The 26,288-nt window shown below is 61.6% G+C and overlaps 2 protein-coding genes across 13 annotated transcripts in view; one reads left to right on the top strand and one right to left on the bottom strand.

The window, feature by feature from the left end:
- Positions 1-233: 233 nt before the first annotated feature.
- LOC308183945 (twist-related protein 2-like) lies at positions 234-3,816 on the top strand. Its single transcript, XM_080570543.1, has 2 exons — positions 234-888; positions 2,392-3,816. The coding sequence occupies exon 1, from the start codon at positions 400-402 to the stop codon at positions 880-882; it is 483 nt and encodes a 160-aa protein (XP_080426669.1). The 5' UTR covers positions 234-399; the 3' UTR covers positions 883-888; positions 2,392-3,816.
- Positions 3,817-9,125: 5,309 nt separating this feature from the next.
- The window catches only part of HDAC7 (histone deacetylase 7), an 80,595-nt gene continuing 63,432 nt past the window's right edge, over positions 9,126-26,288 (bottom strand). For 9 of the 12 annotated variants that reach the window (XM_080570538.1, XM_080570537.1, XM_080570540.1 and 6 more), the window contains 24 exons: positions 23,997-24,193; positions 22,322-22,412; positions 19,849-19,963; positions 19,571-19,686; positions 19,286-19,408; positions 18,892-19,001; positions 18,435-18,551; positions 18,030-18,228; positions 17,648-17,856; positions 17,205-17,408; positions 16,137-16,362; positions 15,531-15,664; positions 14,921-15,041; positions 14,767-14,816; positions 13,315-13,422; positions 13,133-13,188; positions 12,830-12,917; positions 12,459-12,578; positions 12,131-12,228; positions 11,916-12,034; positions 11,597-11,730; positions 11,315-11,399; positions 10,957-11,095; positions 9,126-10,622 (listed from right to left, as the gene is read on the bottom strand). In XM_080570538.1, the coding sequence (XP_080426664.1) occupies positions 10,577-10,622; positions 10,957-11,095; positions 11,315-11,399; positions 11,597-11,730; positions 11,916-12,034; positions 12,131-12,228; positions 12,459-12,578; positions 12,830-12,917; positions 13,133-13,188; positions 13,315-13,422; positions 14,767-14,816; positions 14,921-15,041; positions 15,531-15,664; positions 16,137-16,362; positions 17,205-17,408; positions 17,648-17,856; positions 18,030-18,228; positions 18,435-18,551; positions 18,892-19,001; positions 19,286-19,408; positions 19,571-19,686; positions 19,849-19,963; positions 22,322-22,412; positions 23,997-24,193 (3,005 nt within the window). In that variant the 3' untranslated portion in view covers positions 9,126-10,576. Of the gene's footprint in view, positions 10,623-10,956; positions 11,096-11,314; positions 11,400-11,596; positions 11,731-11,915; positions 12,035-12,130; positions 12,229-12,458; positions 12,579-12,829; positions 12,918-13,132; positions 13,189-13,314; positions 13,423-14,766; positions 14,817-14,920; positions 15,042-15,530; positions 15,665-16,136; positions 16,363-17,204; positions 17,409-17,647; positions 17,857-18,029; positions 18,229-18,434; positions 18,552-18,891; positions 19,002-19,285; positions 19,409-19,570; positions 19,687-19,848; positions 19,964-22,321; positions 22,413-23,996; positions 24,194-24,622; positions 25,798-26,288 lie in introns of those variants that run through there. The other 3 variants (XM_080570533.1, XM_080570536.1, XM_080570532.1) reach the window with 2 other exon arrangements.

Below are 26,288 nucleotides of genomic sequence, written 5' to 3'. Positions count from 1 at the left end.
CATCTGTGCCGGAGGGCTTGGGGGTGTCGGTGGAGGAGGGAGGGAGGAAATCTGGAACCCATAAGCTCCACTGATGTTTGCGTTACCTTGCACTGCTGCATTGGTCTGCGCCTGGTCCGCCCCCGGTCCTCCTCGCCCTATCAGCAAGAGCCTTTCCCCAAAGTTATCCGAACGCCCTCCTCTCCGTCGCCCAAAGGAAAAACCAACTGAGCTCCTTGGAGGGCTCCGCGAGGCTTGAGAAGTTCGGAGGGGCCGAAGGGTGGATGCTCCAGGCTGCCCCTCTCGTGTGGGCGCCGTCTCCGCAGATGCGCCGCGGCCTCCGCGCCCCGTGAGCCCCGCGAGCCCTTTGCCTGCCCGGTGGAAGAGGTCCCGGGGGCTCAGGTGGTCGCTGCCGAGACGATGAAGGAGGAAAGCATGTGCCTGGACTCCCCCGAAGGCAGCCTGGTCACCAGCGAGGAGGAAGGCGAGCGGCTGCACAAGAAATGCCTCCGCAAGCGAGGCCAGGCGGGCAAACCGGCGGAGGACGGCGGAGCCTCGCTGCAGGGCAAGCGGAGCAAGCGCAGCCCCGTCCCGCAGTCCTTCGAGGACGTGCACACTCAGCGGGTGATCGCCAACGTGCGGGAGCGCCAGCGGACCCAGTCGCTCAACGACGCCTTCGCGGAGCTGCGGAAGATCATCCCCACGCTGCCCTCCGACAAGCTGAGCAAGATCCAGACCCTCAAGTTGGCCGCGCGCTACATAGACTTCTTGTACCAGGTGCTGCAGAGCGATGAGCTGGACCACAAGATCACCAGCTGCAACTACCTGGCCCACGAGAGGCTCAGCTACGCCTTCTCCGTCTGGAGGATGGAAGGGGCTTGGTCCATGTCCGCGTCCCACTGAGCCGGGGTACGTATCGCAGCTCCACCAAGGGCACTGTGCGCACGCCCCTCGCTCCTGCATCCTCCGCGCATCTCCCAGCTCGCTCCTCCGGGGGCCGCGCGCGGCGGCCGCCCCCTCCTCATGCTCCACGTGCAAGCGATTTGCTTTTTAACAAACCCCAGGCGCTGTCAAGGCCGGTGTTCAGAGGAGGGAGCGATTCCCAAACCCCGGTGGGAAGTCGCAGGGGGCCGAGCAGCGGAGCCCTGATCTCATTTAGCGGGGTCTGGGCTGGGGCAGGCAAGTGAAAGGTTTCAAACAAGGGCTTCACGAGCTGATTTATCCTCCCGCGGGGAAGCCGGGGGGTGCGTAAATCAGGCTGCGCCCTCCTGAGCACGCTGGGGATGCCGAGGTGTCAAAACTGCATGAGACCAGAGCCAGTCCCGCAGTGGGCATCCGAATGCTGCTGCTGCTCCGCCATGCGAAGAGCCTGGCCTTGCCCTCAGAGAACCTCAGAAGCCGTCCCCAAAGCTTTTTTCGGTGGCCCTGGGGCCAGGCTTGCTCCTCTCCCTCTCCTAAAGCAACGCAGATAAGATGGGCTCCGTCACCCCTTTGGATCTGTAGGTTTCCCACACCGCACACGATGCAGGGAATGAAATATATTCGGTGGGCACGCCAGGGCGGCGAGGTTTGTCTGCTGGCAGGATGCACCCAACGCCATCCAGCTGCCCCCGAGCACCCTCGCAGCCCCTGTCCACGCTGCTGAAAGGCGAGGAGAAGAATCCTACGGCAGCATTTGGGGGCTGAGGGTTTCACAGCCCTGTCGTGGTGCTGGGCACTCTTCTCGCCACAGCGTTCCCCTCCCAGCCTCACCAGTGGCCCCTTTGGCCAGCTCATGGCAGGATCCCAGCTTGTCCAGGATCCATTGAGCTCATCCTGCTGGATCCCCGATCCCCACTGTCCCCCAGGCAGGATCAGGCTTTCCTCGGGCACCGACGAGTTAATCCTTGCTTGGTGCCAGCCCCGATGCTGGGGTCAGAGCCTGCCTGGTGCTCCGGGAAAGGTGACCGCAAGAGGAGCAGGGACTCTTCATTTTCTTGCGCCCACCACTAAGGGCTACCCATCGGAAAAAAACCCTTTTCTTCTTATTTTCTGCCAGCACTCGGCTGAGTCCGGCACACCCTCCTTAGGTGCCATTTTCTGCTCCTGGTTGGTCTCAAGGAGTCGCAGCTCAGTGCCGGGGAAATCGGCAGAGCCGTGCCCAAAGCTGTGGCTGCATCACGGCCGTAAAGGTGGGGAGGGCTGGAGAAGGGTTTCAAAATTCTCCCCTCCATCCCAGCCTCAAGTTTTGAAAGAGCAGAAGGAGAGGGAAAGGGAAGGAGCTGGCTTTGCTGAGACAAAATAAATCACATCACAAGCCTGGGAAGTGGCCCCAGCGACGCCCAGGTGGTTGGGGACCCTCCGCTGTGTGCGGTGTCCCTCGGTGAGCACTGCTGACCCTGGGCTTTGCCACTTACCAGCCCTGAATTTCAGGCCAGTTCCACGGACATAGGTGCAAGCAGCGGCTGAAGATGGAGACCGGCTCCCAGCAGGAATTCATTTCAGGACGAGCCACACTGAAACTCTTGTCTTCCTGGAAACCTTGCTAGGATCTTGCTGGAGACAACCAGGACGAAAACAGCCCGAGCAGAGCAAGCCCGTGCCCCCCTCACCGCCACATCTCTGCAGCCCTGGGTGTTTTGCAGCTGTGTTCAGCCCCTCTTGTGGCTCTGTGCGTGGTCCCAAAAGGTGAGGCTCTGTGGACATCACCACTGGGTGCCTGAGCCTGCAGCTGACGCCGGATGGGAACACAACGAGAGCGTGGCTTTCGCCGTGGGTAGCCTGCACGTTTCCACACCACGTTGACAAAACCCATGCTGAAGAGCCGTGTGCTTTGTCACTGCCCAGCTGAAGGCGGTTTTCCTTGGGGTCATCCAGGGCTTTTGAGTAAGGGTCCCCTCCCTGCCTCCCCCAGACTCAGGGCTGGTTCCCACTGGGTGCTACCGGTGCCCGGGTGGGCCGACGGGCAGCTCCAGGTCTGCTCATTTACTTGCAGACCCCTTTATTTAAGCTGAGTGCTTGGCAGGAGTTTTGCTCCCATGATAAACGGAGGAATTAAAGACATTTAGAGCTCCTAAAGACCTCCCTTCTAAATGAAAAACCTCCCTGTAAAATCCCTCGTGCCCTGCAAGCGTGGTGATCGCGGTGTGTTATCGCTGCTGGTTAATAATCATCCCTAGAGGCTCCGGAGCTTGCCTGGAGGCAAAGCATCCTTCGGCTGAATAGATAATAATCTGTTTTGTGCCAACCTGCAGCGGTATTCGGGTGCCAATTAGCAGCTCCCGGTTGGGCCGAGAAGTACCGGGAGGAGGATTTGCTAAGCAAAGAACAAAAAGAGGGAACCGCCACGGGGGGGAAGCGGCGCTGGAGCTGGAAAGGCTGCGTCCCTCTCCCATAAGTGAATTAACCCAGCGCTTGCAATGGGACTGTAATTTTATAATGTAAAGCAGCTAATGGCTGCTGCGAGCGCCGGCGTACTGGTCTCCACTGGAACTCAGCCTATTAAATATCAAAGGCCGCTGGAGGAGCTGGATGTGGATATGCCCTTGTTAACCAGGAGACATCATCCGGGGAAAGAGGGATGGAGCCCTCAGGCAAGAAAAAAAATCATGTTTGAAGTCCCCCAAGCTCACGGCTTTCAGCACAGTCTTGAGCACATTAAAATGGTTTCTTTTCCTGCTGGAGGAGAAAATGAGGCTGGAAGCAGAAACTGCTGGGGGGGAAAGACTGGCGGAGTTGTAAGGGGTGATATTCTTTGCCCTTCATTTGTCTCCCTGGATTTATTGTCTTTCTCGCATTGCCCTCACTTAATTGTCTGTCCTGAAAGACCTTGGATAAATCTTCCCTTTGGGGACTGTTGCTCTTGCTTGGAGTCTGCTTTGTCGGGTGGATGTTTCATTTCCTTTTATTTATAAATACGTCTCCTCGCACGGTATTAAAGCATCAGGGTATCAAAGGCGCTTGGGGAGCACTCCCTTCTATATTCAGCTCTGTTCAGAAAATGCATTTAAAGCAGCATCTGTTCCAGGAAGGTACCACGGGGGCTGGGGTAGCACCAGCCTGGCACCGTGCCCGAACCGCCTCGCTTTCGCTTTTGTTTTGCGCTCCCAGAAGGGATGATGAGTTGCCCAAATCCTGGGAAATCTGTGCCTGGGGTGATTTTGTTTCCCACTGGGGCCAAGCGCTGGGTTAGGTACCAGCCGTAATCCCGGCCACGTGCTCCGGGAGGATGCTTTTGGTGGGGAAATGGGGCTCTGGCTGCCCGACACAGGCAGGGACGCTTCCCACCGAGACAAGTGCAGCAGCACCACGGGGTCGGGCTGGGGGACGACTTCGCTGCAGAACAAGCGTTGCCCCGGGGTGCTCTGGCTGCGACTGGGAGAGAAAATTAAACGCGTATGGGCTGCTCCCTGCCCCAAAGTCCTGCTGGCACGGGTCAGCCCACATCCGTACTAGGAGACGAGACGAGGCGGCTGCACCAGGTGGAACAGCCTCCGCCTCGTGCGGAGCCCCAAAACCAGCAATTCCATGCCCAAACCCACGGCAGGGAGCTGCTGGAGGCTGCGGTGGTGCAGATGCTGCTGCAACAGCCTGTGCCGCGGCTGTTTCCTCTTGCAGCCGTTGCCTGAGCGGCTGCCAGGTTGTAATCAAGCACAAAAGCGAAGCCAAGGGATGGGACAAGATGTGTGCAGCAGAGCTGCCTCTCGCCATCTGAGCGAGGAGCTGTGCCGGGGGGCCCTGGGGCTGCTCTCTGGGCTGGCGCAGCCCAGACGCAGCTCCCCAGCTGGCAGAAGCGTTTCGCTGCCAGCCCCACCGATGTCTCCGGAGCTGGAATGTTCCCCTTGCTCTGGCAGGGATCGTGCAGTGGGTTTAGAGGCCATTGTCCTCCAAAGGCTGCTCTTTCCCCACCCCCCACCAGCACAGGGCCAATGCAGCATTTACCATAAAGGAATGGACAGCCAGAAAAAGTGGCATTTGTTGCCTTGAAGGTTTTGGCTTTGGTGCTCTGGGGAGGAGGAGGATGCGTCATATCCCCCAAACCGCAGGGCTGAGCTCACATAAAAGCCACCGACGGCTCCAAATTCTTTGCCACAGTCTCACCTTGGCCACGTCTGGGTGTCCTGATGGGGCAGAGCCTGCAATAACCTCAGAGCAGGACCTTTCTCAGCCAGGTTTAGCTTCCACCTTTCTATTACAGATGGAAGAACTCAACGCCCGGCCTCCCTCCCCATTGCAGGAAGGCAGGTTCTCAGCACTAGTCAGGATTAGTTAAAATTAAAAAAAAAAAAGAGATAAAATTCCCAAGGCAGCCCTCCGCAGCATGAAGATGCCTGCCGGTTTATGATCCCCACTCGCCAGCTCTCAGCTGGGTTCACTTAGCCCCGAGGAATGCCTTTGAAACGAGCCCGTATTTCATCCCGAATGTCACGGCGACGCACCTGGGATCTGAGGGGGACGAAGGAGATGCGTTGCCAAGAAGGGCTTTGCATTTCATTTCCTTTTACGCCACTTTTACCTGCACGCTCGTGGACCAGCGGGCAGGGCACGGCTCGCCGAGGGTGCTGCTGGAGATGCGCCCGCGGAGCGCCGCAGCCCCATCCCGTGCACATCGGGTGCCGGCATTTTTGGTCACCCCTTGTGCCCGGCACCACCCCAGTGCCCATCGCAGACCTTTCAGACCACGGTCCCCAAGGATCTGCGTTGGAATAAAGCCCCCAGAGAGCTAGGAAGGTGGGTGGGAAGCGAGGGCACAACCTGGAGGACCCCATTGCAAGCCCTGGCCACCTCCCAAGGCTCTTGGCTACCTATTTTTACAACGATAACCCTCCCACTCACAGCAATGGGTCCCCTCATGCTTTGGGGGCATTTTTCCCCCTGGCTGGGGGCTGCTCCGTCCCCTCTGCAAGCCCCGAGGGCAGCCCAGGTGCCTGGCATCGTGCTGGATCCATCCCTTTCCCAGCTCCCCAGCAGCTGGCAGCATTATCTCAGCTGGTGCCAGAGGTAATCATGGTGGGGGGGGGGGGGGTTGATTTATTCTTCTCCAAGCTCCTCTCTGGAGACTTAAAGGTCTCGGCGATTGTGCAAGGAGAAAAGTGGGAAGCAAAGCAGGGGAGGAGTGAGCTCGCCTCGCCTCTGCCCGCTCCCTCAAGGCCCGCTGGAGCCGTTTCTCATCGCAGGATTGCACCCGCAGGAGCTTTGCTCTGCTCCTGGCTCCCGGCTGGCGTCGGCCACAGGCGCCCGGTGGCTCCGCGATGTCCCCTCCGGCGTCACCCGCCCTGGGGACAGCGCGTCGCTCCCCGGGTTGGAGAGGGGAGAGGGGACGCTGAGTCATGGGGCGGCTGCCGTCCCTGCGGAGGGGTGGAGAGCCGAGCTGTCCGCCTGCGTCCCTTCTCCAGCCTCGCCGTACCCCCGGAGATGCGCATTTGGGGAAAAAAGCTGCCGTTTGTTGCGATGCTCACGTCTTTGCTCCCGGCGTGCCAAGTCCCGGCATCGGGCGCGGGTGCATTTCCCAACGTGTCCCACGCAAGCCCTTGTGGCTCCGGGAAAGTCCAGGAACACGAAATCCCTGCAGAGGAGCCAGCAACCAGGGCCAGCCCCCGCTGCCGCCAGCTTTCGCGTCACCTGGCTGCGATTTTTGGGCTGCCCGTGCCCTGCATTTCTCCGCACCCCCAGGATGCAGGAGCGCGACGGCTCCACCAGCACTCGCGGTGGCTCCTGAGCACCCAGCACCTGATGGTGACAGCAGCCGCCCAGCAAGGCGAGCACCAGCCCCTTCCCACCCCCCCGTGCCTGGGGCTGGCACCCAAACCAGGAGCCGGGTGGTTTCGTCTTGGAACCAGCCTGGCTGGCTGCTGTGCCCAAAACTCTCTGAAGAGCGATTTATTTGTAAGGAGACAGATGAGTTTTCTTCGTGCCAGCCTGCATGTGGTCCCCGCGCACCCCAAAACCAGGGGAGGACGATGCTTTAGGGACACTGAAAGGCCTTGAGCTGCCCCTCGGCTTCCTTTTTTCAGCCCCCCCCCGCTCACCTGGATGCAGGGAGCTGCTGGAACAGGCACCGGCTTCGTTTAAGCGATGGAGAGCAGCCGGCATTGCTGGACACCGAGGTCCCGGGGCAGTTTTCCAGGCTTAAAACTTTTGGTTCCCTAAGGAAATGCTGCTGTTGTAAGCACGAGGTGGGCACAGGCGAGTGCGCACCCCTGCACGCATTGGTGCTCAGCCGGTTTTGGTCACATTTAGCAAAAAAAAAAAAAAAAGAAGAGAATCCAAGAATCCAGCACTTTCATTCATTACTGCAAAGTGGGGAAAAAAACAGCCAGCCACCCTGTGAGACTGCAATAGGCGTGCAACCCAAATTAATCCATGTGGGAGATGTGTGTTTTAAATGACTCCACGGCAGAAAGAGTTTCAATTAGTGATCACTCTTTATTACACACCAGAGAACCCAACGACAGGCGACAGCAAGGCTCAAATTACCTTTTTTTTTCTCTATATAATCCTCAATCTTTATGTACAACGTGAGCGAATTCCCTGCTCCGGGGAGCTGACCGCAGCCTTTGAAAAGATCTGAATGCTCTTAAAAAAATAAAAATTCCATTAAAAATACAGTTGTGGATGGTTTTATTAACCACATCAGAGGAAGTATTTTGCAAGTGAAAAAAAAAAAAAAAGAAAAAGAAAAAAGAGACCACCTTTAGAAATATAAACTTTCTTTCAAAAAAAAAATAAAACATGCTTTAAAAATAAAGGCAAATACCTCTTTGCGCAGTGGAGGCTCAGGCTTCCAACCCTGATTTATTTATTTTTTTTATAAAAAGGGGGTTCGATATCTTTTTAAAAAAAATATTGGAAGGTAACATTGCCGAGGAGCTGCCCCACCACCTCCTCCGTGCTCCCCTGCGAGGGATGCTTACGGGGTGAGGCGGTGCTGTCCCACGGGGAGAGGAGGCCCGTGCCAAGAAAGCGTGAGTTTGCTATGAAAAAAAAAAGTGCTAATTTGGGGGTTTCTGACTCCAGCCCCGCCTGCAAGCCCGGTGTCCCTAGGACCAGCTTTAGGAGAAGCAGCCGGCCTCGCTGCGATCGCTGCGATGTTCCCCGAGAGGCTCAGCTGCGGACTTACCTCGGGTAATTTGTTCAGTCGGGGATGTTCGGCACCACACCAGCTGCAAGGCAGCAAATGCAGGGGATTTCGGCTTCAGCTTGGGGTGACCCTACCAAGAGGGGGTGCACGGGATGAAGGATTTGGGGGCTACAGACCCCAGGCCAGGAGCTCCCAGCTGGGTGCTGGCACCTGGGAAGGTCAAGTTTTTGAATTCATGAACTTTTTTCTTGCTTTTCCCCGTTTGGTTTCTTGCCCCGAAACCAAAGGGAAGCTGAAAATCTTAAATGGGTGGCTGAGGAAGTTTAGGAGGGAGCAAAGCAGCTGTCTTTTTGGGGCACATGGCTCTGCTTTTGGGGCACATCGCTCTGCTTTCGGGGCAGTGCTGGTGCGCACGGCTGAGCTCACCCGCAGCTTTCTCCTGGGGTACAAAGGTGCCCCCAGTGCCGAGGTTGGGGAAAAGCCCGGTCAAAATTCACCGTCAGGTGCAACCCTGGCCTGTTTCACCCCGCGTGGCACAAATCCGACTGGGACCCAAGGGGAGAAAAGGGGGACGTGGCTGGGACGGAGCTGGGAAGGGGACGGATGCAGCTGGAGGGGCTGCAGCGTGTCCCCGGGGTGCTCGGCTCAACGGAGGGGACAGGGGGGCAGCGAGGGGCTGTGGCGGCTGCCCCGGGGTCGGTTTGGGGTGGCAGCACCAGCCCCAGCTCAGGGACACGCTGACACGTCCCAAGGCTGGAGAAGCAGCGGGTCCTCCCCACCGCCCCATTGCCCACGCCGGGGGGGAGACCGATGGGATGGGGGGGGCAGCACCCACCGTGCCAGGCTCTGGAGAGAGGTTTGGGGGCGCTTTGCAACCGCAGCGAGGCGAGGTGCGCGGCACGAGGCTGCGGTGGAGGGGGCCCATGGTGCGGGCAGAGCCCCAGCAGCAGGGGGGGAGGCCGTCAGGGGCTGCAGCAGCACTGGGGGGGGGTACGGGCAGCGCCACGATGGCTTCTCCCCACATCCTCAAACCCCATCCCACCCTCTGTGCCACGGGCTGGCACTGCTGGACCCCAGCTCTGGGCAGTTTGAGACACAGAAATGTTTATTTTTCCAAGTTTTTTGTTTTCGTTTTGTTTCGTTTTGTTTTTTTTTTTTTTTACAAAATCTCCTCCCTGTGCCTGCAGATGGAGCCTGGCCACCCCCTGAGCTCAGCACCCCATCCATCCCCAAAGCCCCCTGCGCTGTGACACGCCGAGCCCAATGGGGGACCCGTCCTTGCGGAGCAACCCCCGGGCCCCGGGGAAGGACGAGGCTCTCGGGGTGAGGAGCCACGAGGCCCTGTTGCAGGACGAGACGGGAAGAATTCAGATGGAGACATCATTTTGCGGGGTGAGGGATGACCCCACCTCTGTCACCCCAAGATAACCCGGAAGGGGACAGGCACCGGGGCTTGAGGCATCCCTGGGGAGCTGAGCACCAAGCAGCGGGTGACGAGGACTCGATCTCAGACGGAGGAGCCCAGGGGGGTGCAGGGGGAGCTGGGGGTGCAGCCACGGGGATGGTGGGCACCGGGTGCCCCCCGCTCCGAGGGGGGTGGCTGGAAGACAGCCAGGGTCTGCAGTGACACAGGGCAGCGGGCTGCTGGAAAGGGCTCAAGGCACCTTGGTAACATCCCCATGACGAGGCGTTTGTTCCCGAAATTCCCATGGAAAGAAGAGTACGTAAGGTTCACATTAGCACATCTCATATGTATATAGTGCAAATCAGAGCCCCAGCACCAGAGGGGTCGCGCTCTGGTTAGTGGTTAGGATGTCCCACGGGTGCGATCCTGGGCGCTGCAGCCCCTCCAGCCCTTGCTCTTCCCCAGGCGCAAGGCAAGTGGCGCAGCAGCCGTCGCCTTCCGACCCCTTCTCGTGCAGAGCGAGGTCGCAGCCCCTGTCACTGTCACGCTCGCTCCTGCCTCGTGCTCTACCAGAGAGGAAGGGGAGGACGCGGAGAAGGCCGGGAATCCTTTCAGAGAAGACACGGGAAGCCTGGGCCTCTCGAGCAAGGCTGTTTCTCCACGGGATGGCTGGCTGGAAGGAGCTCTGGGTGCAGTCCCGACGGCGGCTCCAACCAGCCGCAGCATGACCACAGCATCCATCCCAACACCCACCCCCTTCCCCAAAGGTGAGGAAGATCCCAGGAGAAGGGCAGGGGCGGAGGCCTCTCGCGTGTCCCCAGGAGGGGTTTCAGGTCCTGAAGGCTGGGGACTGATTGCAGGCACGGTCTAGGTGTGCAAGGCGGCGCCGTGCAGAGGGAGGTTGTGGTTTTCCACCTGTCCCCAGCGGGAGGACGTCTCCCGCGGGGCTGGGGGAGCATCCTTTCTGGGAGCCCTGCAGAGGCGGCAGCCAAAGGTCCAGGCCGGTTCAGGACCGTGGCTCGGGGAGTGAGAATGACGTGGCAAACGGGAAGCCAGGAGCGAAGAGCGAGCGCTGGGCTCAGGAGAGTCCAGCCACGTCCTGGAAGCAGGGGAGCAGAGAACATCACCGCTCATCACTGGTTCATGGGCTCCTCTTCCTCCATCGGCTCGTCCTGGGGCCTGAAACGGAGAAATTTGGCACGTGAGATGAGGAGAGCTGCTCTTCCCCTCCGCAGCACAATGCTCTCTTTCTGATTGAGGGCAAGCCCAGCACCGGGTCCTGCTGCCAGGGATGTGAGGGTTACAGGACCTGAGCTCCAGGTGTGGAGAACGGTCACAATTTCCATCTCCCACCCCCTGGGACCCACTCAAAGCCGGCTTTGCCCTGAGCTCCCAGCAGCTCGCTGGGCTGTGGGACACCAACGCTCTGCCACCACCCCCGTGACGCCAAGGCTCAGAGCCTGGTGGCACACGAGGGGCACCCGCACGGCCCCCGAGCAACGAAGAGCATCACCTCTTCTCCACCATCACGGCCACCGAGAGGGAGGCCAAGGCTGTGACGGTCTCCACCTCTTCTGCCTCGTGGTGCTGCGCCTCCAGGAAGGAGCAGCCCAGCTTGGAGGCAAAGCGCTGCACGGCCACCCAGTATTTACCTGCGGGAGAAGCAAACGTCAGAAAAGGGGCTGGCACGGGGGTCTCTGGGCTTCCCTTGCGAGTGCACGCATGGGGCATCACCCTCCTGTGGGGAGGAGGATGGAGGGCTCCCCCGGGGTCCTTCATGAAGCATCCCCTGGGAGGTTTTTACTGGACAGGGGAGGAAAAGCCGATGCTTGGGCCATCCCTGCTAACTCATCCTCGCCCCGGACACTCACTCTGGACCTGGATCACCGCCTCCAAGGAGCGCACGGCGTTGGCGTTGGGTTTCTGCCGCATGCTTTCTTCTGGGAGAGGGTCCAGCTGCCAAGGGACGAGACGAGGGGTGTCAGGGGGAAGGAGCTGTGCCCACGGCTTGGTTTGCGGCCGCGCAGCCACAACCTGCACCAAGCTTTGCCTTGCAGGGGTCCCACCCTGCTCCCATGGCTCCCAGTGCACCCATCGGGTCCTGACCACAGGACTGGGAGCGCAATCGGCCCCCGTCCAGCCCCGGCTCTCACCTCGTTGCCCAGCAAGGCCGACACGCAGGCCTCGGATGCGTCGCAGATGGCCGTGAGGTCGTGGCCGCCTTCCAGCGCGAGGACGATGGCTCCCCCAGCCAGGCTCATCAGCTGCTTCGTCATGTAGCCAAAGCCTGCGGAGGAAGCCCAAAAGGGGCGTCCCATCAGCCCCCCCGTGCCCAAAATACCGGGATCGTGGCCCTCCCCGCTGTGCCCCTACAACCCGGGGCTCATCCCCTGCTCCCTGGAGAGCTGCCAGCCCCGGAGCCCAGCGGGAAGAGCCCGCTCGGAGCCCACGGAGCTGCTTCCACCTCCTTACATTTAGCAGAGACTTTGTAGCCGCCCAGGGGTGGCGGGTGGCCGTCGGCCGCGTCGAAGCCGGCCGACACCAGCACCACATCGGGGGAGAATTCATGTGCAATCGGCATCACCACCGTCCTGTCAGGTTGAAAAATAAAACCAAATAACGTTAGATGTTAAGCGCCGGCTCAGCCCGAAGCCAAGGGAAACGCGGAGGACCACAAGGAGCAGTACCTGAAAGCTGCCAGATACTCAGGGTCACCCATGGGCGGGTCGAGCCCTCCAGTCCAGGCTACGTTGACGTTAAATCCCTCCCCAGGGCCAGCACCAACCTGTGAGTGAGCAAGGATGACGGTGAGGGGCAGGATGTGGCCCCGCAGGGGCGCTGGGGCAGTGCCCCGACGAGGCTCCACCACTGCCCAGCTCCAAGCAAGGGACAGGCAGCCCCACGCTTCACCAAACCCCGTGCCCCAGGAGACCCCAGCCCTGCAGTAAGCCCTAAATCAAGCGGCTGCCCCCACAAAGAGGTGCGTGGCCCCTGGGGCCTGCCCGTGCTTCTCACCTCGTCGGCGGCCCCGCTGCCGGGGAAGAAGTTTCCATCATCGTGACGGTGCAAAGAGATGTAGAGGACGTCGGGGTCCCTGTAGAAGACTTGCTGGGTCCCATTGCCATGGTGAACATCCTAGGGGGAGAAAGAAGCTGGGAGAGCGCTCTTCTAAATAGCCTCAAGGGTGGCCCAGGAGCTGAACGGAGCTAAAAGCGCGTGGGTCCCTGCTCCCTGTCCCCAGATCTGGTCCTGGGGAGGGGTTTCTGCCACATTCCTGCAGCCAGACCCCGAGCAGGAGCTTTCTCTGCTCCCAGGTCCAGCTCCAAACCAGAGCTGGGACATCCTGGGGAGGAACGGGGACGTGCTGGGGGCCGGGAGCAACTCACCCAGTCCACGATGAGGATCTTGCTGAGTTTCCCTTTCTGCTGCAGCTGCCTGGCGGCGATGGCCACCGAGTTGAAGAAGCAGAACCCCCTGCGAAGAGGGAGCTGGTCAACACCCAGGGCCCCCCGAGCACCCTTCCCTCCCAGCACCAACGGGTGGGCTGTCCCTCCCCTCTCCCTGGATACAGCAGGGTCCCGGGGCAGTTCATCTGGAGCAGCGATTTCCCACCGAGCCTGTCCAAGCTCTAAAGGGACCGGGATTTTGGGGCCACCCAAACCCCCCGCTCCTTGGGAAGGGACCCTCACATTGCAGTGGATGGATCCGCGTGATGTCCGGGCGGCCTCACCACAGCGAAACCGTTCTGGGGACAAAAACACAAGGAGATCATCACCGCTGCCCCCAGCACCCCACCCCGGCCAGGCGGTCCTCCAGCAGGGGCACGAGGGGGCTTGGTGAGCCCCCCGGCCCTCTGTGTGAGGCCACCTACCTTCAGCTCCCTGGTGGCCACCTTGAAGGCCAGCTCGGTGACGCTGCCCGCGGCCCAGCGGGCTGCGTTGGAGGAGTGCAGCTCGTTCCAGATGGTATCGCTGTCCACCTGCAAGCGAGGGAATGCTCAGATGGGGACAGGGACAGGGACAGGGCACACACGGACGATGCCTCGGCCGGGGAACCCACGCTCTCTGCCAGCCACCCTGCACGGGCCAGGGGCTGAAGTCCCGGGCATCGCGGAGCCAAGGCCACCTCGCACGCCACGGGCCAAGTTCCCCAGCTCCACGGTGGCTCCCTGGTGCCACCGGCCGGGGGGTGGCAGCTCCTCTGCAGACCCCAGCCCCATCCAAGCTCCGCACAGAGCATCTCCCCCTGCACCCGGGGGCTGGAAGGAGTGACTGAGAAAACGCTCGTTACCTTCTTTATCTTATTTTATTGTTTAACCAAACATCTTGGTTTGATCAGGATCACGTCAAGGGCCGAGCCAGAGCCGGAAAACTTGAGTCTCTTCTGATCAACTCCATGTGTGCGACTCAAGGGCTCCCCTCTGCCCGCAGAGGGGGCAGCTCCAGCCCCCCCCGCCTTCAGGCAGGACAGGAGGAGGGCAGGGAGGGAGGCAGAGCGGGGAAAGTGGATGCAAACGGGGCTGAGAAGAGCTGGTGCCCAGCAGCAGGGGCAAGGGGAGGAGAAGAACCAGAAGAGGCAGCAGGAAGGCATGGAGTGAGACCCTTCCTGAAAGAGAGAGAGAGAGAGAGAGGGAGAGAAAGAGGAGGACAGAGACAGGGGGAGAGGAAGAAAGAAGACCGCAGTGAATGGAGAGAAACCAGGGCAGCAAGCTGTGAGAGGAGAGGCCACGGAAGTGTCTGGAGAGAACTGGCAAGCTGCTGTCCCCACGCCACCGCTCGCACCCTGGATGGAAGCCACGGCTTGCCCTGGCTGTCCCGCTGGGACCCCGGGCACGGCTCCCACCCGTCCCAGCAGCTCGCTCCCTCCTGACACCCCCGGCTCTTAGGCAAGGCCGTGAGGGGCTTTTGGTGGCCGGGCGCCCTGGAGGAAGGGGCTTCAAAAGGCCTGTTTCAAGGGTGGGATATTCAAGACCATCCCGGGGACAGGGGGAGCCCTGCTACAGTGCCTTGCTCCCATGCCGGTGACACAAGGAGAGGACGCTTTGCTGTGCCCACCCATGGCTCCACATTTAGGCTGCTGCTGCCTGGGCTGAGCTCAATCTTCCTGCAGGGAGGCTCCGGACAGACACAGCCTCAACCCTTGGTCATCTCCAGGCTCCGAGCTCCCTCGGACCCCCCACAGACACGCAGGGATGGGGACTGAGCACAGCCCAATGGCTCTGGGAGCTCCTTCCCCACTCGAGCCCACGAGAGGCCCTTGGTGGGGACAGAAGAAATAAACGACCCCCATCCAAAAATGCCCCGAACAGGGAACGAGGACTTACCCCCACCCCTCCGCAGGGCAGCATGACGAACATCCGCTGCGACAGGATCCCTGCGGGGAGGGGACAATGAGGACTTCACAGCCACAAAGCTGGGGACCGGCACGGGCCAGGGCGCACGGCACGGGGGCACCGACGGGTGCGGATGGGGGCTCACCTGCCAGCTTCCCGTTGTCCAGTTTCAGGCGGTTGAGGGGATTGGTGCCGTAGAGGAAGACGTGGCGCTCGGTGTGGACGCACTGCAGCTCCTCCAGGGTGGCCTTGCGTCCCCGCAGACACTGCGGCAGACGGGCTGTGACCGAGGTGCTCCGGGACAGGAGACGCAGGTTCCCCCACCCAGGCGCGCCAGCCCCGCGGGTGGCCAGGAGAGGATGGGGTAGGGAATGCCAGCACTATTTTCCTACAGTTGTAGAGCCTTGTATGGACCAGAGTCGGCTCAGCTAGACCAGGACAAGGTTTCTAACAGGCTGGAACTGACACCGATGTCCCCCCGAGCTGGCAAAACCCCTCAGCCCTGCTTCAGCAGGGATTACACCCCTCTTCCAACACAGCAAGCTGCCACCTGGCACCAGGGACGCTCAGACCAAGGCGCTCCGGTTTGGCACTGCCAGCACCAACCAAGTCCAAGCCCCCTCCCAAGAGCTTCGCTGCCTGGCTAGCGGTGGAAAACAGGCTGAGAAGCTCTGGGAACAACAGGGATGGAGGTGGGAGCAGGGCACCCTACCGCACCGTTAGCTGATACCAGCGTCCTCTCCCCGGCCGCTCACCTCGCACTGGCTGCGCAGCCCCCGCTCCTGCAGCCGGGACCAGATGCTCTGAATCCTGCCCGCGTGCTCCGGGTGGTTGCTGTTGTCTCCACAGGAGCACTGGTGCTTGAGCATCACTGAGTCGTAAACCAGCCCTGCAATAACGCCCAAGGAGAGCTGCTGGCCTGAGGCTGGACCGGACAGCCGAGCTTCGATGCTGCCAACCCAAATTCTGCTCCTTTTCGGGGGCTAGGGCTGCTGGTTGGGACCCCAAACACCCTCAACTATTTAGTTTGATTGTTACACGTTCCTCAAACCATGGGAGCCTCTGCCTTGAGATGTTTGAAGCACATCCTGCCTTGGATACTTAAGAGAGATGAGCTGATCCCTCATAACAGACCAGGATGGCAAGTCCTGCTTGGAAAGGTACCTCAGATAAGGAGAAGGGACGGCTTGCTTTGCTTTTTCTGCACCCAGCCAGGGTGCTCCCAGGAATTTTGGGGTCCAGGAATGATTGGGACGGACACACAGGTGCCCCTGAGGATCCCCGCCTCCTGTCCCAAGCCCCTGCTGCTGCTCCAGCTGGGACAACCTGCACCCCGCGCCCCCCGAGGGGCCGTGCCCTACCTGTCGTGAAGTGTGGCTTGGTCGGCTGCTCCTGCACGGGCAGGGAGAGCGTCTTGGAGGCTGTGTCCTGGGCAGGGAGGGAGATGGTCGCGGTGGCAGGAGATGACTGGGCCCTGGAGAGGGGCCTGTGCCCCGCAAGGACGGTCGGAACCATGGGGGGGTCGGCCAGAGGCTGCCGCTTGAGGAGCTGGTGCTGCATGCGCTGGTAGGGGTCCCAGAGATACGCCTGATGGAGAGAGAGGTGACAGTGAGCACGGCATCACCCGGGGCCGGGATGCTCTCCCAGGAAGGAGCCTCGGCCTCTGGAGGGTCTGGATGCGACAGCCCCCTCCGCGCTGGGGGGCTCGGAGCTGGTTTGTAGGAGCTGGGATGCGTAAAGCAGCGTCTGCTGCTCTCTGCTGGCCCAGCCCCGCAGTGCTGGGCAGCCCTGGTGCAAGGTGCAGCAGCTTGCAGATGGTGCCCGGCAGCCTGGGGACAACGCCCAGCGATCTGGGGACGATGCCCAGCCCTGCTTGCACCACGGGTGGCTGCAGCTCGCGGACTGTCCTAGCAAACTGCCCCCCGATCACAGTGCCTGCATCCCTACCGGCACGGGCATGGCTTTCCGAAGCCAGCTCTCGGGGTTTGATCTCTGCACGCTGCCTGCACACCCCTGTGCTGCAGCACCAGCAGCAATCTCAGAGCAAGCCGCAAATCTGGCCCAGAAAAAGGCAGCCTAGCAGGCAGAGGGACTGCAGGACTACACAGGCACAGCTCCACAGCGACCTGAGACTGCTGCGTGTCAGCCACGGGGAAAGTGCAACTTTTGGAGGCTAAAAATCCCCAGGGCGAGGGCCAGGGAAGCCCTGGGTCTCGGAAAAGCACAGTGAGAGCTAACGAAAAATAACCAAACAACTTTAAAACCAACACCTGCTCACACCCCAGTCGCCCTGAACGCAGGATTAATGCTCAAAGAGCACAAACCATGACTGGGGGGAGAGAGACAAGGCTGGGAATCCCACTTCTTCTCGCCTGGCAGCCCGCACACCCCTGCCCAGGGCTCCCCCATCCCAGCCAGCCCTCGCCTACCTGCTGGAGGACGAGCTCCTCCTGAGGCTGCAGCAGCTTCTGCGTCCTCTCGGGCTCCTTCCCGCTGCTCCCCGGCCGCGCAGGCTCCACGCGTGCCCTCGCCTGGTCGCCGCCCTCAGCCCCTGTCTCCGTCCCTTCTGCTTCCATGTCCTCCGAGGAGGGGATCTGCCGCAGCCGGGGCTTCTCGCTGGTTTTGGCCATGCGCTGCAGCCGGGGGGTGGGGGGGGCACAAGTCAGCAAGGGGAGGTGGCAAGGGGCAGGCTGAGGAGGTCACGGGGCACCCCCGGGCAGGAGCGCGATGGCCGTGGGAGCCCACGAAGCTGAGCAGATACCCTCAGCTCCTGAGCCTGGGCAGGGCAATCCTCGCTGCAATCCTGCACCCTGCCAGCACCCTGCTGCCCAGCACCTCCCGCACGCCCCCGGGCCGGAGCTCCGGGCCTTACCTTGCCCAGATGCGTCTGCTGCTTGAGCCTCTCCAGGAACTGGGTGTGATGCTGCTGGTACACCAGCTGCTGCTGGATGGCCTTGGGGTTCTGGGGCAGGGGCTCCGAGCGGGTCCTGCCCAGCGGCTTGTGGTGGCCCGGGAGCGACAGGCGCTCTGCGGAGATGAGCGAGGGGGCGAAGGAGAAGGGGACCGTTCCCAGCCCTGGCACTGCAGGGAGAGGAGGGAGAGGTTAGGGGCGGCTTTGCCCTCGCGAGATCAACACCTTCTATCTCCTCAGCTCCAGCTCATGGAGGAATAACGGGAAGCCAGAAACTTGTACCCCGAGCAAGGCTCCGCACCGTGCTGCCAGCCCCAGTGCCTGCCCCAAGCTTGACACTTACCAGCCACAAGCGGAGCGTGGGTGACCGAGGGCTCGAGGATGATGACGGGCTGCAGCCGAGGGGACAAGGGGCTCCCGGCCTCGTGCTGCTCCAAGCCAGCTGGTATGAACATGGGCGAGTGCGTGCCTGCGAGGACGGGCCCGTTCAGCACGGGCACCCGGTGGGCCAGGCCGGAGAGGGGGCGGCGATCCGCATCTCCCTGCGGAGAGGAGGAAGGCTGCATTAGCAACCCGCCAGGACACGGCACATCTTCCCCGTACCCACGGGCAGCCTCTGCGACTACTCAGAGCCGGTGTATGGCTGGCATTTGCCCAGGAACTCCATACCCCCCAAAAAAAGGGCTTCCCCTGCCCTGCGGGGCCCTCTGCCCAAGGCCTCGGGGGTTCCTACAAACTGGCTACCTACCCTGGCACTAGTGGTGGCCGGCAATCCCAGCGTGATGGCCGGAAGGGAGGCTGCGCTCTGCAAGGCAAACTGGGCCAGGGAGCTCTCCTGCAGCATCAGGCGCTGGGCCAGGGGCGCCTGCACCAAACACAATCCGTCAGTCTCCTGCTCTGGCGAGGGCAGGGCTCAGCACGGGGCAGCAGAAGGGGGTGGCCAAGTCCCAGATACTGGGGGAACACCCAGGGCCAAGGGCACCGGGGGCAGCGCTTGCACTAGGAGAGCACCGGTGCACACCGCAGAGGGGGGCAGCGTGTCACTGGGTCGGGCAGAGGGTCCCCACCATGCCGGGGCAGCCGGGCTAAGGGCAGCTTGGTGCAGGATTGGAGCGCCTGGGGGGGATGCTAGCTGATCCTGAGCCTAGGATGGCAGCGGGAGAGCGGGGAGGCGAAGGCCGGGCTCAGGAAGCTGAGGAGCTCACCTCGTGGGCCATGCCGGAGGCGGCGGGGAGGGCTCCGTGCTCGGCGGGGAGGCTGTCGTTGGGAGAGCTGCAGCCGGACACGGGGGTGCTGCTGCTGCTCGGGGAGGAATCTGTGCCGGGAAGAGAAGCGGGGAAAATGGGCACCTGCACACAGAGGAGAACTGCACAGCCCCAGCCCCGTAAAGCTCACCCTCCCTCCAACAACTCCCCACTGCCCTCCTACAGCCAAAACTCCTGGTCGCCAGGAGGGCACCGATAACGTGCTGAGCCCCTGCGATGTGAAATTCCCCCCTCTGAAACCCAAAGCAGGCATCGCACAGGGTCCCGGGCAGCTCCAGCCTGGCCCCGACCTCCCCAAACAGCCGAGCTATCCCCACCCAGACGAAATCCTCACCGATCGCCTCGGGCGGCCTCCTCTTCAACGAGGGGGGCGCGCTCTCCTTCCGCGTCAGGGGGTTCTTGCGTCGGTCCAGGCACTTCCTGGGCTTGCAACGCACCTTCAGGTTGGGCTCGGACGCTGCCGAGGACAAGGTGGTGAGCCCCGGCCCCACCACGGGTGGGGGAAAGCTGGAGAAGCTTGGTGGGGCCAGGCCACCCCACTTCTTGGCTCCTGCTGTCCCCTGCAAGCGGGCTCAGCGGCATCGCAGCAGGGGGAGATGGTGCTGGCCCCCAGCCTCACCTGTCTTCCGCAGCGGAAAATGCTCCGGGGGGTCAAGAGAAGTGCTAGGGACCGGGGGCAGGAAGGTGCTGAGTACAGGAGGGGAAGGGCCCTCGGGATCCAGAGGCTCCAAAGACCTGCAGGGAGAAGCAGCCTTGTTAGAGGATTTTCCCTCCTCGCAGCCACGGTTAGCAATGCCGTGACTTATCCAAACCCACCACCAAAAATGTATTCAGGGTCCTGAGCAGCTGTCCTGCTCCGGGTGGGTCAAACAGATCGGAAGGATGCCCTTCTTTTACCTGTACGGCATGGCTGAAGGGTTGGGGTTGCTGGTCCTTTCCAAAGCTGCCGCCTGCTGCTTCTTCAGGATGACCTCCGCCAGTTTCTGCTTCACCACTGTGCTGGCCACAGCACCTGCAGAGAGACGGGCAGTGACCACCGTGGGCTGAGCGCCGACACAGAGCATCCCACAGGACCCTCAGAGCATGGCCCTGTGGCTCCCCATGGCTGCACGAGACAATGGAAGGTGGCTGGAGAGCCCCTGCGAGCACACAGACACCGAGAAAGCCCTGCAGAGATGCTTGGCACGGGTCTCAGATCAAGGTGGGCGCAGGGAGAGGCGGAGAAGGACAACCAGAGTCTCCCAGATGGTGAACATGAAGGTGCTGAAGCTGCTAACCTCACTGAGCGCCAGCAGCTGAGAGGCAGAGCGTCAGGGGCGAGCCTCAGCTCATGATCTGCCTGCTGCAGCCAAGCCAGAGCAGGTAGGAGCTGACACCCACGGAATGAGGAAGGCACGAAGGCACAGCACGGCTCGTACAGCAGCGACAAGCCTCCCACGGGTGCCCGGGATCCCGCTGAAGCCTCTCCAGAGCACTGTGCCCTGGGGCTGTCCGAGCCTGTCACACGTCGAAGATTTCCAGCTGATTTCCAGCACGCGGCCCTGCCCATCCTGCACCCCAGCTCCCTGCTCTTACCTCCAAAACAGGAGAGAACGAGAGGCAGCAAGAAAAAGAAAGCGCAGACAGCTCGGGGAAGGCTTCGAGGCTCCTGAACCTCCCGACGGAGCTGCGCTCTTCCAGAAGAGCACCTAACACCGGACTCACCACGGCCTGCTGGCGGGCGGCAGCAGCGCCCCACGTTCAGCACGTGGCACCGTGGCGGTGGCAGAGCACCCCCAGGCAGCGGTCTGACTGCTGCAGGGAGCTGCCCCCAGCTGCCAGGAGCCTCCCGTGCTTTCCCTGCCTCAGCCCAGGGCCCATGCCCCTGTCTGACCCATGCCCCATCCTCAGCTGTTCGCTCCAGCGAGCGCGCTGGGCGGCTGCGCGAGGGATGCTCCACACCTCCGTGGTGCTGCTCGGCACCTCCAAGCACAGCTTACGCATTAATTTCTACAATTAACTCCCGGCTTGCGCAAGGAAGCCCCGTGCAGGCAGCGCTGCTCAGCTGCCCACGTCTGCGGGAGCTGCATTTGCTCGGGCACGGCCCCGAAAGGGCAGGCACCGCGTCCGCAGCACCCCAACCGGCCCCGCCAGCCCCTGGGGAAGAGCAGCCCACGTCCTGCAGATGCTCAGGGGCTAAGGGATGACAAGGGGAAAGCATCGGCGCCCTGAGAGAGCTCAGACTCGAGGCAGCAGGCTCACGGACACCGGGAACGGCTGCAGCTGAATGTGAAGAAGGATGTGAAGAAGGGCTCTGCACCTCCAAAAGCTCAGTTCCCCTGAGCTCCTGCAGCAGCAGGCACTAGATGGCGCAGGGAGATCGCAGCAGGACGGGGGTTTGCTTTCCTGCGTGGTGCAAACCTTCCTGCCCGGCACCCCAAAACCTCTCCCCATCACCACCCTGCTCCAGCCTGGGGCTTGCCAGCTCCAGAGCCAAATTCCTGCCCTGCCCAGCGCACGGGGCAGCGCAAGCACAGGCTGCAGCGGCTGCCGGGCGCGATGCGACATTTAAAGCAGGGATCTGTTGCCACCGCCGGGTTGGCATCACTGGGAGGGACGCACACCGGCCAGGGCGTCCCCAGGAAGTCACTTGCCAGCTGCTGGGCGCAGCTTGCTGCTCAGGAGGAACGGGGCTTGAGAGAGCCCAGCGCAGAGCCCCGAGGATGATGAAGGGAGCGGAGCATTAAGGGAGGGGAGGCTGAGGGAGCTGGGGCTCTGAGGCTTGGAGGAGAGGAGGCTGAGGGGCGACCTCGTTAACGTTTATAATTATGGGAAGGGCGAGCGGCAGGAGGACGGGGCCAGGCTCTGCTCGGTGACACCCAGCGACAGGACAGGGGGCAGCGGGTGCAAGCTGGGACACGGGAGGTTCCGCTTCAAAACGAGCCCAAACTTGGGCACGGGGAGGGCGGCAGAGCACGGAACAGGCTGCCCGGGGGGCTGTGGGGTCTCCTTCTCTGCAGTCACCCCAAACCCGCCTGGAGGCGTCCCTGTGTGACCCGATCCGGGTGTCCCTGCTCCGGCAGGGGGACCGGGCCGGGTGATCTTTTAGGGTCCCTTCCAGTCCCTGACATCGGGGGATTCTGTGACTTCCCCAGCCTCTCCTCCTGGCCCCAGGCAGGCACAGCACACGGCTGTTTGATGCAGAGGATGGGAACGCTCACACCAAGAGCAGGCAGAGCGCAACCTGGAGAAGGGCAGAACTGCCTGCTGAGACCCTGCTAGAGGCCGCCCTGACCTCGCTCCCTGTGATCCCCCTGGTTTTGGGGACACGGCTCCTCGGGCAGAGACGCAGCCCCTGGTGCCACACGCCAGAAAACACCGAGGCTCTTACTTCGTTTGCTCTTGTCCTTATTGAGGATCTGCCGCAGCTCCTGCTCCTGCTGCCCGGGCTCTGCCTCGCGGTGCGGGGACTCCATGGTCACCTGGGGGAGAAGAGGGCACCGTCAGCACCACAGGACCCTGACCTCACCCCATACAGCACCCGAGGCACGATGCCACGATGCCAGAGCATCTCTGAAACGATCCGCTGTCATTTTTGGAAACCTGGTGGGCAGCCTGGGCTGACAAGGACGCGTTAAAGCTGTTTCATCACAGCGAACCGGACGCATCTTTGTCTCCAGAGATGCTCTCCCCAGGGACACTGCAAAACTCAGACCAGTTTGTTTCAGCTTGCTGCCTGTTTTGACATATCTGTAGCTGGGGCACGTTGTAATACAGCTAAAAAAAAATCATAGTTGACTAACAAGGGGAAAAAAAAAAACAAAATAGAAAAAATATACACTAATCTTAGAAGTTTGTGTCTCTGTTTTCTGCAGCTTATCACTTCTCACATGGATGAAAGCATCACATCTGCACAAAAGCCTCTAAGCACCTGGCAGCCGTAGCAGCATCACCACCTCCAACCTCCCTCGTGTGGACCAAGCCGACGCTCAGCGTCCCCCCGAAAGCCCCAGGGAATCCCCCAAAGCTCCCAGCCAGGGTTAGTGGGACCGGTGGGGCTGGCGCTCAGGGGCAGACGCTTCCACCTCTTGGACGTGGCAGGATGTAGGAGAGGGCCCTGGTGGTCCAGCGGCTCACAGCAAGGTGGTTTTACAGCTGCTGCAGGATTCAGCAGAGTCTGGAGCACGCAGGGTGCAAGAGAAGGGGATTAGAGATGGAGCCAGGTTCTACGGAGCCCAGAAAAAGGACAGGCAGCAATGGGACAAACGTGCAATGATGTAAATCCCAGCTGGACTCGAGGAGCCACAAGGACAGGGCTCGATCTCCACGCTAGGAGATGGTCACAACTTGCCTGGCCGTGGCCCCAAAAACCTGCTCTGCCCCTGAAGGTGGAAGCATCGGGCCCCAGAGGAGGCACCCAGCCTAAACCTCACAAAACCTTGTGACAATGCAGAGCCCGGCAGCAGGCGCCGTGCCAGGGAAGGGTCCTATTCCGGGTGACACGAGAGGATTTCGGCGAAGGCTTCCCAGAAAAGCCAATTAGCTGGCGGAGTGAGTAAGCCGTGCCTTTAGAGCAGAGAGGCAGCGGTGGCCAAGACGAGTGGCAGATCACAGACACCAGGCATCCTGTCCAGCCGCGCTGGCTCCTCTCTCGGCACACACGGCGTGCGGCTGCAAACACTTCCCCGCTCCACGCGTCCCGGGAGGCCCCAGCCTCCTGCTGCCCTTGGCAGGGCTGAAGTTTGGACTGGAACGCACAAAATCCCCCCCCCAACCTGCCTCCCTAACCGGCCTCCTTGCATCAGCGCGGCCTCTGGGATGGCTGAGGAGCGCCGCAGGCTCTCTAGCTCATGGGAAGGCAAGAACTGACCTGGGAAGATTATTTTGGGGTTGGGATTTCCAGCTTCTTACTGAGCTGGTGGTTAAGGCGTCAGAGATGGGAGCCCAGGCGAGGCCAGCCTGGAGGCAGGGCACTGCTGGCACGCACGCAGCGCCACCCCAAGCTCCATGGGTTTTTTTTGGGGGGGAAAAAAAGGGATTTTTGGAAGCATCCGTTCCGCCCGTACCCTCACGTGCTGGTGGGCGAGCTGCTCCACTTGCTGCTGGTGCAGGCTGGCGAGGAAGAGCTGGTGCTGCAGCTGCTGCGTGTGCTTCAGGGCCAGCAGGGCGGTGTCGGAGCCGGGCTTGACGACGCGCTGCCCGATGCGCAGGTCCATGGGGGCGGCCTGGGGCACCCGCGGGGAGGTGCACGGGTTCACAGCAGCTGCGGAGACACAAAGCGGGGTGCGGCGGGGTGAGAACCAGCACGCAGGGGGGCCCCCTGTGCCTCGTACCCCCAGGGAAGCGGCGGCAGCGTGGGGACGGGGCGAGGATACCCCGACGCACGGGAGGGCGCTGGGAGGAACGCGCCCTGCTGCCGAGAAGGGCTTGCCACATCCCATCTGCTGCCTGCGAAAGCCTCCGCCGTCATCCAGGCAGAAATCCTGTGAGCGAGGCGCGCTTGGAGAGCCTCCAAGGTGCTGCAGGCACCTCTCCCTGACACCACGGCTTCGAAAACCGGAGGCACTCCCGTCCTGCCGGGGTGCGCAGCCTCCCCCGTCCTCACGGGACCCCCTAGAACAGCCTCGACTACAGAGGGCGTCCAGCACCCCCCGCAGCAGGGGATTTTCACCTAAAGCCTCGCTGAGCTTACCCCACAGGTGCCACGGGTCAGCGTAAAGGCTGGCTGCCTCCAGCACGGCACCGCTGCAAGCCGGCGAAGAAACAGGGCGACCTGCAGCCCCCCGTGGGAAGGGCAGGCAATGCCCCCACCCTGCCACGCGGATGCTGCCCCTCCTGCATCTCTGCAGCCCGATTTAGCCCAACGAAGCCACCTGCAGGAAGCTACGGGGTGGCGGTGGCAATGGGACACGGCTTGCCCCCAGTGCCTGCCCCAAAGAGGTCGCATCCAGCGCGGGCTGCAGGAGGATGCTCCAAAAAGCACAGCAGAACGGGGACGAGCGAGCACGACAGCAACTGAAGGACACGCGGACAGCCCCAAGGGGCCTGTGGCATCCCAAAAACACAGCCAAGGCAGCTGCAGCAGCTTCGCCACGAGCATTGCAGCACAGGGAGGGGAAAAGAAGCTGGGGACGGGCAGGTGGGCAGGAAATCCAGCCAAGGGGGATGCTCCTGCAGGGCCAAAGCTGCTGCAGCCTGAGAACTAATTGTTTTCCGCAAGTAGTGAAGCAGCTCAAGTAAAAAAAAAAAGAAAAGAAAAGGAAAATGCAAATGTTATTTTTATAGGCAGAGCACCACGCCCTGCGCTGTGCAAACCTCAGCTTCAACGACATCAGGGAGCTTGTGCTGATGCTTGCGATATTGCAGGAGAAATCTCGGCAGGCTGCAGCCCTGCAACGCAGCAACAGAACGGGGGAAACCTGGCAAAGCCCCAGCGCGGCACAGGACAGGTCCCGAATGCCAGCTCCCATCCACGCAGGTGATGAAATGCACGGCCCTGCAAGAGCGGGGTCAGCTCTGGACATCCTGCACGGCCCGGGCAGGGAAAGCTGCCCCAGCTCCATGGGATAAATGTTTTTTCACACCAGCTAAATCCCTCGGGACACGACCCCAGCTTCAGCCCCGAGGGCCTGATGCTCCCAGGGGTGCCCCATCCCAGGACTGACCCCATTCCCTCCGTCTCACTGATACCTGGGGTTTCATTTGCCTCCAGCTAATTGGCTCTAATTGCCGCACCCTGGTGTGACACCAGGCTGAGAACAGCTGGAAGCTGCTGAGCTCCCGCTCCCTGAGGCTCCAGCCTCAGGTGCGATGCCCCGAGATGGGTGGGATGAGACCTTGGGCAGCGCACAAGCAGCTAAGTGTGTTTCAGACGCGTTTTTATGACCCAGCCTGAGCCCAAGTAGCGTTACCCTAAGCAAGGAGACCCTTCCTCTGCCCTCAGCCCTTCGCTTCACCCTTCCACGCCTGCAAGCAGCCGTGCACGGGTCCAGAAAACGCCGCTAGCCTTCACGGTGCTGCCAGCTCATCCCCGCGGTGCCGGGCGCTGCTCCCGAAACCTCCCAGCTCCAGCCAGCCCCGCAGGGCCCCGGATCCTCGCTAAACGTCAGCGATTTTGAAGGATGCAAGCGATAAAGACACCGGGCTGCCACCTCCCGGCTTCCCAGCTCGCGTGGTTCCCGGGCCACGGCGAGGAGGAGGAGGAGGAGGATGCTCGGAGGGAGGAAGGCTGGAGCTCAGCACTCCCCAGGGGCGCCGGGCAGGGACAGGCTGTAACGAGCAAACTTTGGGGTGGGAAACGGGGATTTCTGATGGCACCCGGCCCATAAAAAATAAAAAAAAAAATTAAAAAAAAACAT

The sequence above is a fragment of the Anser brachyrhynchus genome (assembly GCF_964034855.1).
Source record: "Anser brachyrhynchus genome assembly, chromosome: 29".
NCBI classification, from domain to species: domain Eukaryota; kingdom Metazoa; phylum Chordata; class Aves; order Anseriformes; family Anatidae; genus Anser; species Anser brachyrhynchus.
This window is presented reverse-complemented; position numbering and strand designations above follow the sequence as displayed.

Excerpts from the sequence above, each read along its gene's own strand:
- LOC308183945 (XM_080570543.1), top strand. The coding sequence starts at position 400 with ATGAAGGAGGAAAGCATGTGCCTGGACTCCCCCGAAGGCAGCCTGGTC.